Genomic DNA, 11,132 nt, shown 5'->3' with positions numbered 1-11,132 from the left:
CTAGTTTGATCCTTTTTCTTTGCTCAGCCATCACACAATTCCTTGTCAGTGACACAGAAAATTATTTAACTCCTGAGAAATGACAAACAACTCAATTACATTTGCAAATGTATTTACTTAAGGTGGAGTCAATCCCTTATTTATGGTAAACACACATTCCTTTTCGCCAGCTCTAATTGTTTTTTACTGAAAGTTTACCTTCTTTCCACTTCCAGGTGGGGTTGAGTAAATTTCAAGGTAGCCAGTGGCCTGAATCAGTGGCATTAAATATAAGACACCCGAGAAGGTGTGTGTGTGTATGTGTGTGTTTGTGCGTGTGTGTGAGTGCATGTGTGTATGTGTGTGATTTTTTTAAAGCCTTTTTTGCTTTTGAGTTGGGCTGCCGAGTAAATTTGACTGAAGGTAGTGAAAAGCCACAATGAGAAATGAGTATACAGGAATTCAGAATAAGATTCCCAAAAATATGTTTATTTCATTAGCAGTGCTGTTCAAGAAATGCATTTTGGCATGGCTACTGTCTGTTAGCATATTGGTTGGCACCAGTTGGCACTGCTTGGCACAGGTGGTTAGGAAGATTTTGTTACATTTGTTATTTCATTTTAATTTCATTGTTTACTTGAATTTTTAACAATGATAGATTTTAAGCCACTTATTTAGAGAAAGTAATGAATGGGCAAATGCAGTTTCAGTTGTGGATGCTTTCTGACAGTGCAGCTAACATTTCCTATAGGCAACACACTGTTTCACAGGGGAATATACATACATATAGCTGGTGGCCATTTTGAACAGAAGGTTGTGACAAGGCTATAGTAATATTTTTAGGAAATCTCCAACTTGCAGATCATCAATATGTTGACACAGGCCATACACGTGAGCCCTTGGCTGCAAATTGCAAAATACTTAGTTGGAGAATTTGGAGCAACAATTTAGAGAGAAAAAAACACAGCAGCAAAAGGCCAGCGCTGATGTGCAGGACATGCAGAGAAGCCTTCTTACACTCCACCCAAGCGCATCGAAGGTGGGAAATCCATACCTACTGCCCTGATATTGATTGCTGCACAGGTCAATGCAATGGTAATGGCAGGGTTCAAGCAGTGCCACTTTCATGTTATATGTACCATCCACCACTTATATTGTATTGTATCGTTATCTTTATGTTGTAGTTTGTTTGAATTAACACTACTCTCTGACCTAGCCTATATTTACTGTGTGAACTAGACTTAATGTGCTCATGACTATGCTATGAATAACTGTTACACAATGAGTATTGTACCTTATCAGACCTCTGTTTTATAGTTGTTCCACTGACCACCGGTATGCACTTATTGTATGTCACTTTGGATAAAAGAGTCTGCCAAATAAATGTACTATAATGTCAAACTTTGTTATCATAAAAGACTATTAACTCTTAATTGTACTGGCTGATCTTGCCAATTGTATGAAACATAAATTAATGAAGTGCATGCGTTCCATTATTTTGTGAAATATGGGTAACGGTCAAAATTAGACAAACAGCATTACTGAACCAGCTCAAGAATTCCACTGTTACACAGGTCAGCATCCATGTGTTTTGTGCTGCTACCTGATTTTTTGGTTTGTTTGGGGGTTTTTTTGTTTGTTTTTTTTTTTTTTTTTACTAATGTAGCCTGCAACCAGTGTGGATGCCTTATCATGACTTTCACTTTTTTGTTTTCTATCTAAACATTAGTTTCCATCTCCCACCCATGTATTTTTATGTACCATTATGTGTGTCCTGTCTCATTGAAGCTTGAAATGCATAATCTTAATGAATTTATATGTAGAACTATTCATATCAGCATACTGAATGGTATTTATATACATGTACATTGTATCTGTATATGATGTGTAAATTGTAATTATTAAATTGAATTAAACATATATGATTCAAACAACGCAATCTCATAAATCATGTGTGTCGCCCACTGCCCCCCATAAGAATGAATAATAATAAAATAAATAATAATACCAATAATATAAATAATCCACAGCAGTTTCTTGATTGCCAATGGTGTCACTGTGCATGTACATGTTTGAGCCTATTTTAGGGTTAGCATGGCCAGAGTTCATATGCTATGGTTATGGTAAATAATTTTTGATAATCACAAAATGTACATTATTTACTTGTTCAGTTAGGATTCAAAACATGAAGTTATGAATACAACATTTAGGATGTAAGACCAGGAAGCATTTCATTTTGTAACAGTTTAGTTAGAAGAAAGTTTAGCATAGTTATCTTGCTTTAAGGCATTGTCATGTTTATATGGGCTCTGTCTTATAATCATTACAATTGCAGATGCTTCAGCAATTAAAAACGTTTTCCACTTCAAGTATCTTTTCCATTCTCCACTGTTGCGATGTCTACACCTTTAAATCTCCCTGAACTCCACCCAGGAGCACATACACAGCGGTGGGGAATACATAAACACTGAACTTTTGAACTAGCAGGAGATCTTCTGGGGATCAGCTGATATGCTACCCCAGCTGTACGCTCCAATTGACTTTCCTACACTTAATATGCAGATTATGCATGATATGCATTAATATTAGAAATCCATTGCTACAAGGGGAAGCAGTATAAAGTGGGCAATTTAGATCCTATCGGATTGAATGAGAACTTTGGAAAACTCATGTTACAAACAAATTTCATTGTTCACAATTTTATTTTCTGGGGCAAAAATGCATTATATTGTATTTTGTTCCATAAAGGTTTTACACATTCACCCAGGGCTCTACACGCCTTTGGGTGGTGACATTGGATGAATATTTCATATACCAGTTTGTTTAGACATTATACCTTCCCAACTTTAGAGGAAATAGACCTGCTGATAAAAATAAATTATGCTATTCTCAAAAAAGACTGCTGTCCCTTTTGTTACTGGAAACCGTGGGAACCAAATTATTTACTGCTGCGCACAAATGTCATTGACAGAGGTAATGATAAATAAAGGTTTTGGTTCTCCCTTGGAACCTGAAGCTGCATTTTGTGTAATGTTCCCAATCAGGGTAATACATATAAAACGAACCCCCTGCGTCCACTGCTCTTTCATGAGTCAGTGTTTGGTACTTGTGTTGCAGAATAAGTGTTGCTTAGGACGGATGTTTGTGAGACGTCTCTTTCCGCTTTGAGCCGATCTGATTGAATGTAATGGAAAGGCAGGGGAAAAACAAGGTGTGCTGTGAAACAACGTGTTTACATTGCACAGCCAGGTAGCATCTGGCATGCTGGAAATTAAGACAGGTGGGAATAATAATTAACAAAAAACACTTGCTACATGCTTATAAGCTAGATGCTCCTCTTTTGTTTCCACAGACAAAGCTATCCCATCAATCTGCAAACAGCTATCTGGATTACATGGTGGAACTAAGTGAAACAGTGGGGAAATCAACTAGGCAACAGTAAGTAAATCAATGTAATTATCAATGGTGGTTCATACATCAAGTCCATTTACATAACAGGGTTAATACAAATTTAATTTCAGCCTTTTTATGACCTTTTTGAACTCTTGACAATGTTGCCAAGTGCATTTGATCATCCCATTAAGATTAAATGTGCTCTACTCTGTATCTACTTTCACTCATGTGGTAATGCATTAAACTAGCTGCACCTGTTCTGCAGGAGTTCAGAGATGGGAGAATCATCAGCGCCTGTTGTTTTATGGCATATGGTGGGGCTTAAAGCTTGTCTACAGCAGTACAACCAATAGATGTTTTACTGAATTCAAACATGTGTTAACCATTTTAACATGTGCTCTATACAGTGCAACTCTATTTTTGAGACCACATTAGGGTTGTATGCAAAAGTTTGACTTTACAGATTCAAGAGAACAAACTATTGTGAAAATGGCACATGCACCCTGTCAGTTAGTACTTTGTAGCACTGTAAAATCCTCTCTTTTTTTGGATTTTACAATGCTACAAAGTTATACATAGAACTCTATGTCCTACTCAGGACAGTACAAGCTTGGGGGAACATTTTCCTGATTTAAATTGAATGATATTGTTTGTCTAAACTGTGCCATTAAATTCAAATGAGATTAACTGAATAAACATGTACTTGTGTGCGGTCCAATAAGTGAATAAAATGCTGTGTATAGTGGTGTATGTCTGCATTGTGCTGATGTTAATAATTCAAGAGAATGTGAATTTGGCTGAGAGGAAAGGCTAAATATATATGGCACTGCTTGGTCTGCTTTTTATACATTTTAATAATAACAAAAATATAGGACATAGTAATGACTTCACTTTTTGGAAGACATAAGATAGGTATATCTGTGTGTGTGTGTGTGTGTGTGTGTGTTTGTGCGTGCGTATGTGTGTGTGTGTGTGTGTGTGTGTGTGTGCATGTGCGCGCATGTGTGTGTGCGCATCATGAGAGCCTCCTGAGACCCAATTCATTTTTGTCCCCTATAGGGGACATGTGTCTGGTCTTAATCATATATTCTGCTATCCTGAAATCTAAACTACAAGGGACATTCAATAAAAATAAAAATAATATTTTTGAGATTTTTTGAAAAGACACTATTATGTTTTTTTTTTTTTAATTCTGGGTTTGTGTGTGTGTGCACACATTAATGTTTGTATGTTCTTCTTTGTGCCCTACAGCTGTATACTCTAAACAAATCTCCATTTTTCAGTTTCAGTGCACACTATACTTTCTTCCCATTGAAATATAAATGACACATACAGGCATCTATTTAAATGGAAGTAAATTTAAATAGGTACCTGTAAGTACGTACATTCTGTAGGTCGTGAACTTGTCTTGACTAATGTATGTTTGCCTTGTACTATCAGAATAAAAGATTGGCATTACAGCTCAGACATTATCTGATTTAGCAATTATTTAAACCTCTTTTAGGTTATCCACAGATGATGTCACACGATGGTCAGAGTCCTTTGATGCACTTCTCTCCCACGAGCGTAAGTTCTACCAAAGTTAAAATTTACTTTCAGGTTATACATTTTTCTGTATTATTATTTTCTGTGTCATTATACAGTTGTAGGCTGCCAATAATTACAGTGTAAGATTGTAGTTTTATGATGAAATTGTTGACTATATTAATTAAAATATGTAAGTAGAAGATCTGATGTGTATAATGTGATATGAAACAAAATGAGGATTTAAGTGTACAGTATACATTTTGGAGGATAGGATGATTTACATTTGTCAATTTTTTTATTGTAAATGCTTCTGTAAAACAAGACATCTTCATCCATGTGGTAATTAAAGCACACACTCACACCCAAAGCCAGAAGATTTATGTTTTCACATAGTTTGCATAGATGAGGACAAATCGGTTGATGAGTATAGCACTACAGCATAGATTAATTTTTTCTGGAGAGCATGTCCATATACACTGCCCACAACAGTTCATTCTCTTGGGCACAAATATGCCTCTGGCAGGTTAGGTCTTCTTTGTGCGCGGGTTACTACACATATTGGATAAACCACATCAAGCACTTTTTTCTCCGGAAAAAAATTATATATATATGTGCCACAGTGTAGATGATAATAAAACAGATTATGCTCAAAAAAATTCTGTTATCTTGTACGCAATGTGCTTAATGTAAATTTAGCACAGCCAATCAGAACACTTGGTTGTAACTGTGCCAGTACATTACACACCAAATGACCGATTTAACTTGATCACAGACTGCGGAAACATCAGTTAGAACAGCTTGTATATGAATCATACTGGAAGCCAGACAAACACCACAACTAGCTTAGCACTTCCATATACAGTATAAAGCATATAGTACCAAATGGCTGACAAAAAGCTTGCTTCAGACATTTAGGGCCATATTTACTGAGCATACCATAAATTGCTGTCGGTGCCACAAAATTCTATGTCGCCACATATTTTAAATTTGGTGGAGTATTTCTTAACACTGGTTATGTAAATAATGCACTGCCGGTATTTAAGATGCATCTTTCATATGGCAGGGAGAAACATTATTGTACCACTACATCAAGCCGGGTTTTGGACAGGTGTCAGGATCCATGGATGGACTGGATAGGCACTGTCATCTTTAAATGTTAACACATATCATTAGTAAACCTTCAGAACACTGTTTTAATATTTCATATTTAATTCTGTATTCAATAGCCAACCATTTCCACAGTCATTGTCCCTCAATTCTTCTAATAGGCAACTGTTCCTAAAGATGGAGTCTTTTCAGAAACGGGGAGAGTCACCATAAACGCTTCATAAATGTAACACGGTCAATAACTTAATGTGCAATGCGGCTATCATAGCCACTTCAGGTTTGTACATTTCAGTCCTCTACGGCCTCCAAAAGGAATGGAGCGATGTAATAACCTTTGCGGGAAATATTTTTTTCAAACAGTTCCAGGAGTAATTTTCAGGTAGAAGGCTTTATTTTTATATGTAATAAATCAAATCATAGATATATATATATTTTTAAAGTCCTTAAAAATTTAGTTTGGTTTTCAGAGTGTATTCTAGCAGGAATAGGATGCTAGGTGACAAAAAAAGTGATTTGCATAAATGTAACAGCTGTCACTGTTATGCTGCTGCCACTGAGTTGCTATAACAAACAACATGCATTTTTGTTGCTGTATGTTTACAGAATGCCATTCAAAGAGAAAACGAGAGGGCTGGTATGCAGGGAGATCATGGAGAGGGCTTCAGATTTGGAGATTAGGGACAAAATGTTGAAAACCATCTACACGTAGTGTTCCTTTGGGAGACCTTAGGCCTTTTAAATGGTGTTTTATTATGTATTAAAGAAATTAATTTTACTCACCAATGTGTTTGTTAGTTCAGTGTTTAATACTAAATGTGATCAGCTAATTTGCTTGCATTAGCCTCATCTTCTGGATTCTCCAAGTGATTAATGGAAAAGAAACAGCCACCTGGTCACAGGCATTTACAATAAGCACACACCAGGTTGGTCTTTGGAGTGGGCTATTTTGTTTGGCAAAGTTTACCTGGGTGTTAAGAAACAAACAAAAGAAGCTTTCCTTGTCTATTTGAGCATTACCACGACTCACGTCATGGTAAGTTACAAAGTTGCTTATGCATCAATATTTACACACAATTTTTTTTTAAGAATAAAACGCCATGCTTCATAATCTGAGGTTGTGCCTGGTCTCAATTGGAAATCAGTTTCCTTGATTAACATTATGCACATTGTAGGGCGTTTTCATTTACTGTTACAATTATTTCGCATCTCTGATACAATCCTACTGACTAGGTGGTAATTGTATCCAACTTGATTAAGTTATAAATGTATTTGAAATGGCAAATGACTAGACTACTGATATGTCAAAACTGTTTAAAGTAAAATTGCATAGTGCTAGGGTAAATATTTTCCGAATACATTAGCAAAATCCGAAAACGGTTACTCTAACACGCTGATGATGTCTCTTCTTATGAATGGCCATGCTGGTCTTGTGCGAGAAAAAAGTTAACACCGCAGACAGAAAACAGATGCAATTACCTTTGCCACAATGGCCACCAGTCATGATAAATCATCTGTAGCAGGTCATATGCATAAATTTCTATTTTCTCCTCATATAGTTTTGCGCTCTAACATCAGAATGCTTTAAAATACATATGCATTAACCCAAACATGCACATTTTAGGGATGCTGTATTTTTTTATTTCTTTAACCAGTGCAAACCTTTAATAAGGCATTTTAGTAAAAATACGGAAGTATGGAAAAAATGCTGTTTGTCTTGTTAGTGTTTATAAAAGCTCCAAAAATCTTTAGTAAATATGGCCAATTTGGTGGTTGCAAATGGAGAATGACAAGGAACATCGGAATTCCAATATTTTTAATGTGGGCAAGGTGTTACATAACTGCCACTAGGTTATAGAGTATAGTCACCTTTTCATTTTATAATACATTTTCAAATTTTCATTTTCAAATAAATATGTAGTTATATCATATGCTGACAATGTACAAGTGTCATCCTTGAAAAGAAAAAATAACAGTACTGTTTGTTCTAGGGGAATTAAGTGTGGACACATTGACCGCATGCTCACCTCTTTATTGCCTTTTGATTTAATTTCAGAGGAGAACACCATTATTGCATTTGCTTTTCTATTTCACTGAGCCTTACTGTTTGTACATGATGTTTCAATTGTACTTTTACAATCTGTTCTGAATTGTGATATACCTTGCCATTTCTCTTTGCAGATAATTGATCATTAATCATTTTTTATTGTAGCGGTCTTCAGTAGTGTTGTGCATTTATTTATGAAAATGAAAATGTTACACTTGCCTGTACAATTCAGATCCCATGGCTGTAATAAGAAATCCACCAATCCACCATATTCTCAAAAATCTCATTTTCTTTCAGACCTGAAAAAGTGCCCTTTTTGTATACATTTTATATTTTAACCCTTTGACGAGTAGGTTTTTTGGAAAGTCAGTGTTCTAGAACTCCATTGCTTTCAATTATCAGTCATGATTGTTATATCAGCATTAGAAAGTTAAGGTAAGAACATTCTAATGTTGGTGTAAGTTAAGAACATTCTAATCACATACTGTACAGTATTTGTAATCTTACAGGGTTTAAAGGGTTGATTATTAATTTACTCAATCTGTGATGCACCACACGTTATAAAAATGATTTTACAATAAAGACAATAGAGGGGCACATACACATACTTCATACTAAACTGTGACTTGGCTGACACAGTTATACAGACAACCAAAGGTACCATAAAACAAACCCTTCTTAAAGTCATGTGACACAGGGGATCTCTCAAGCTGGGAATGTTGTTTTTAGAGTCAGAAACAGTTTGTTCCAGGAACTTTCCCCAACCATAACATTAATTAACTGTCATGTGACATGATAAAATATGACTGAATAAAAGAAATCTCCAATGTTGTTTTTAACAGACAAATGACATTTGAAAAGAAAACTTCCTACAAAAATCTAGTGATGCAAACCTGACCAGATATTATCGAATATGCATATTTATATGATTTATGATAGTATGATAGTATGCAAGTATGCTCACTTAAGAGTAGGGGGTTAAAGTTAATTGTTGTTGATTGTTGTTTTAAGAATACACTTCCTGTTTATTTTAGATGGCTTGGCAGCCTTTAGAAAATTTCTCAAGACAGAGTTCAGTGATGAGAACATTGAGTTCTGGATGGCCTGCGAGGACTACAAAAAGATCACGCCTCCTGAGAAACTGGGGACCAGAGCCAATAAGATTTACGAGGAGTTTATCAATGTTCAAGCACCTAGAGAGGTAAACCTCATCATCTCATCAGCATCACAAGATTGAAGATGTTGAGTTACAGGGTAAAAACCATTTGAATCCTGAATCAGACCAGCACATCAACACAAATAGAATCATATTCATGGCATTTTCATGAAAATAATGCAATAAAAATGATAAAGCACTGGCTGCTGGGTGGCTCTTTCGGTTGAGGCACCGCACTCTGGTGCATGGATGAGCCTCGGATTAAATCCAGACTGTGCCAGTGGCAACTATGGCCAGTAGCTTCATAGGGTGGTGTGCAATTGGTGATTGCATCACCCAGGGTATGGGAGGGTTCAGATAGTTAGAGGCTGTGTTCATCGCTCTCTAGCAATGCCCACTGGACGCCTATGGACTCCATGTCAAAGCAGCAAATGAAAGGTCTTCCTCAGACTCCACTCTGTGTGAACATGGTTATAGTCTACAGAGTGGAAAAAAAGCAGCTAGTGACACTATGTGTATCGGAGGAGAACCACGGTTGTCTACACTCTCTAGAATGGGCAGTGAGGTTCGAGCATATGAATGCAGCAGCGGTCGCAGATTGAAAATTCCATATTACAGTGAGAATTGGACATATGCAGGCTCACATTGCCATCAAATTTATAGGAAAAAAATGATAAAGCATAAAAGAAAAAGAAAATCATTTGTATAGCCATAAGGTAATAAACTCTGAGCTTATTAAAGGTTGATGGGCTGGTGATTAATTTTACTATTTATCTGGTCTTCAGATAAACATTGACTTTCATACCAGGGAGCTGACGAAACAGAACCTCGTGGAGCCATCAACATCCAGCTTCAGTGAGGCGCAGGCTCGAGTTTACATGCTGATGGAGAAGGATTCATACCCTCGCTTTATACGATCTAAGGTGTACATGGACTTACTGAATCAAACACAGACACAGTGTCAAAGTTCTGTTTTGTGCTCTGAATAACATTATTTTAATTTCAGAACTTCTAAAAGACAAAATAGAACCGTGCTGTTATCACATTAACTTCTATGTCAATACAAAAGTAACAACGGAAAAAGCACAGTCACTAGAACACATTTTTAATGGTTTTTGCAATTTGGTCAAAACAAAACACACCTTTCCCGAATAGTCTGTCACCATATCACAATGAGGAATGTTTTTTCCATGGAAAGATATATTGGTGGAAATCAAGGTCCCAGCCAATAAACATGCGTAATTTCACTAAGTGGTTGACATCTGATTGGTTAGGCAGTAGTAAATTTACTACTGCCTGACCAATAAAATGCATAATTTCACTAAGTGGTTGACATCTGATTAGTCAAGCAATAGTAAATTTACCTCCAGAATTTACCTGCATCTGTTTGGCTCATACATTTAGTAAATATTAATACCTCATTGCTGCAGCAACCATGAGAAAATAAGACTGGCGCTTCCTTGAAATGACATTCTACTGTCATGGTAAATAAACTGCTAATTTCTAAGGTCTGGGAGATATCTTTAGAGAGTGCAGTTCTCAGATAGTTTTAATATGAGCTCAAGAGAAGACACGAACTGCACAGTTTCAAAGTTCTGCTCCATATTTAATCATCTTATGGATGACATAGGTTACAGGGAGTTTTTATATGAAGTACAATTGTAGCATTCGGTCCTCCAGAGAGACGAATTGGTCTCGGCTGCGCCGGCTAGTGGAGAGAGCACACGCACCTGGGTTGAGTTAGGTAATCAGCCCAGGTGCTTAAAGGTGTGCTGCTCTCCACAGTTCGGGGCCGAGACCGGGAGCTAACACCAGGAGCTAACACCGAGAGCGAGTTTCTTTATTTGAGTTGCATTCAATTTCAGTTTTGTTTCTTTTAACAAGATGGGGAAAAAGTGAACCCCTACTGTCAGAGGAGCTGGTCTG

At 36.6% G+C, this 11,132-nt stretch overlaps 1 protein-coding gene across 1 annotated transcript; it reads left to right on the top strand.

Annotated features, from left to right (window-relative positions):
- Window positions 1-3,339: 3,339 nt before the first annotated feature.
- LOC118224986 (regulator of G-protein signaling 8-like) lies at window positions 3,340-10,453 on the top strand. The gene is made up of 4 exons (XM_035412884.1): window positions 3,340-3,417; window positions 4,877-4,938; window positions 9,085-9,251; window positions 9,992-10,453. The coding sequence occupies exons 1-4, from the start codon at window positions 3,374-3,376 to the stop codon at window positions 10,193-10,195; spliced, it is 477 nt and encodes a 158-aa protein (XP_035268775.1). The 5' UTR covers window positions 3,340-3,373; the 3' UTR covers window positions 10,196-10,453.
- Window positions 10,454-11,132: the final 679 nt, after the last annotated feature.

Source organism: Anguilla anguilla, chromosome 4, assembly GCF_013347855.1.
Source record: "Anguilla anguilla isolate fAngAng1 chromosome 4, fAngAng1.pri, whole genome shotgun sequence".
Taxonomy (NCBI): Eukaryota; Metazoa; Chordata; class Actinopteri; order Anguilliformes; family Anguillidae; genus Anguilla; species Anguilla anguilla.
The sequence above is the reverse complement of the archived record's forward strand: the minus strand, read 5'-3'. Positions and strand labels throughout refer to the sequence as shown.

What these genes read in the sequence shown, in the direction of transcription:
- LOC118224986 (XM_035412884.1), top strand. Translation starts at nt 3,374, where the DNA reads ATGGTGGAACTAAGTGAAACAGTGGGGAAATCAACTAGGCAACA. An exon ending in TGCACTTCTCTCCCACGAGC is followed by an intron (nt 4,939 to 9,084) that starts GTAAGTTCTACC and finishes TGTTTATTTTAG; the next exon opens with ATGGCTTGGCAGCCTTTAGA. An exon ending in ATGTTCAAGCACCTAGAGAG is followed by an intron (nt 9,252 to 9,991) that starts GTAAACCTCATC and finishes TCTGGTCTTCAG; the next exon opens with ATAAACATTGACTTTCATAC.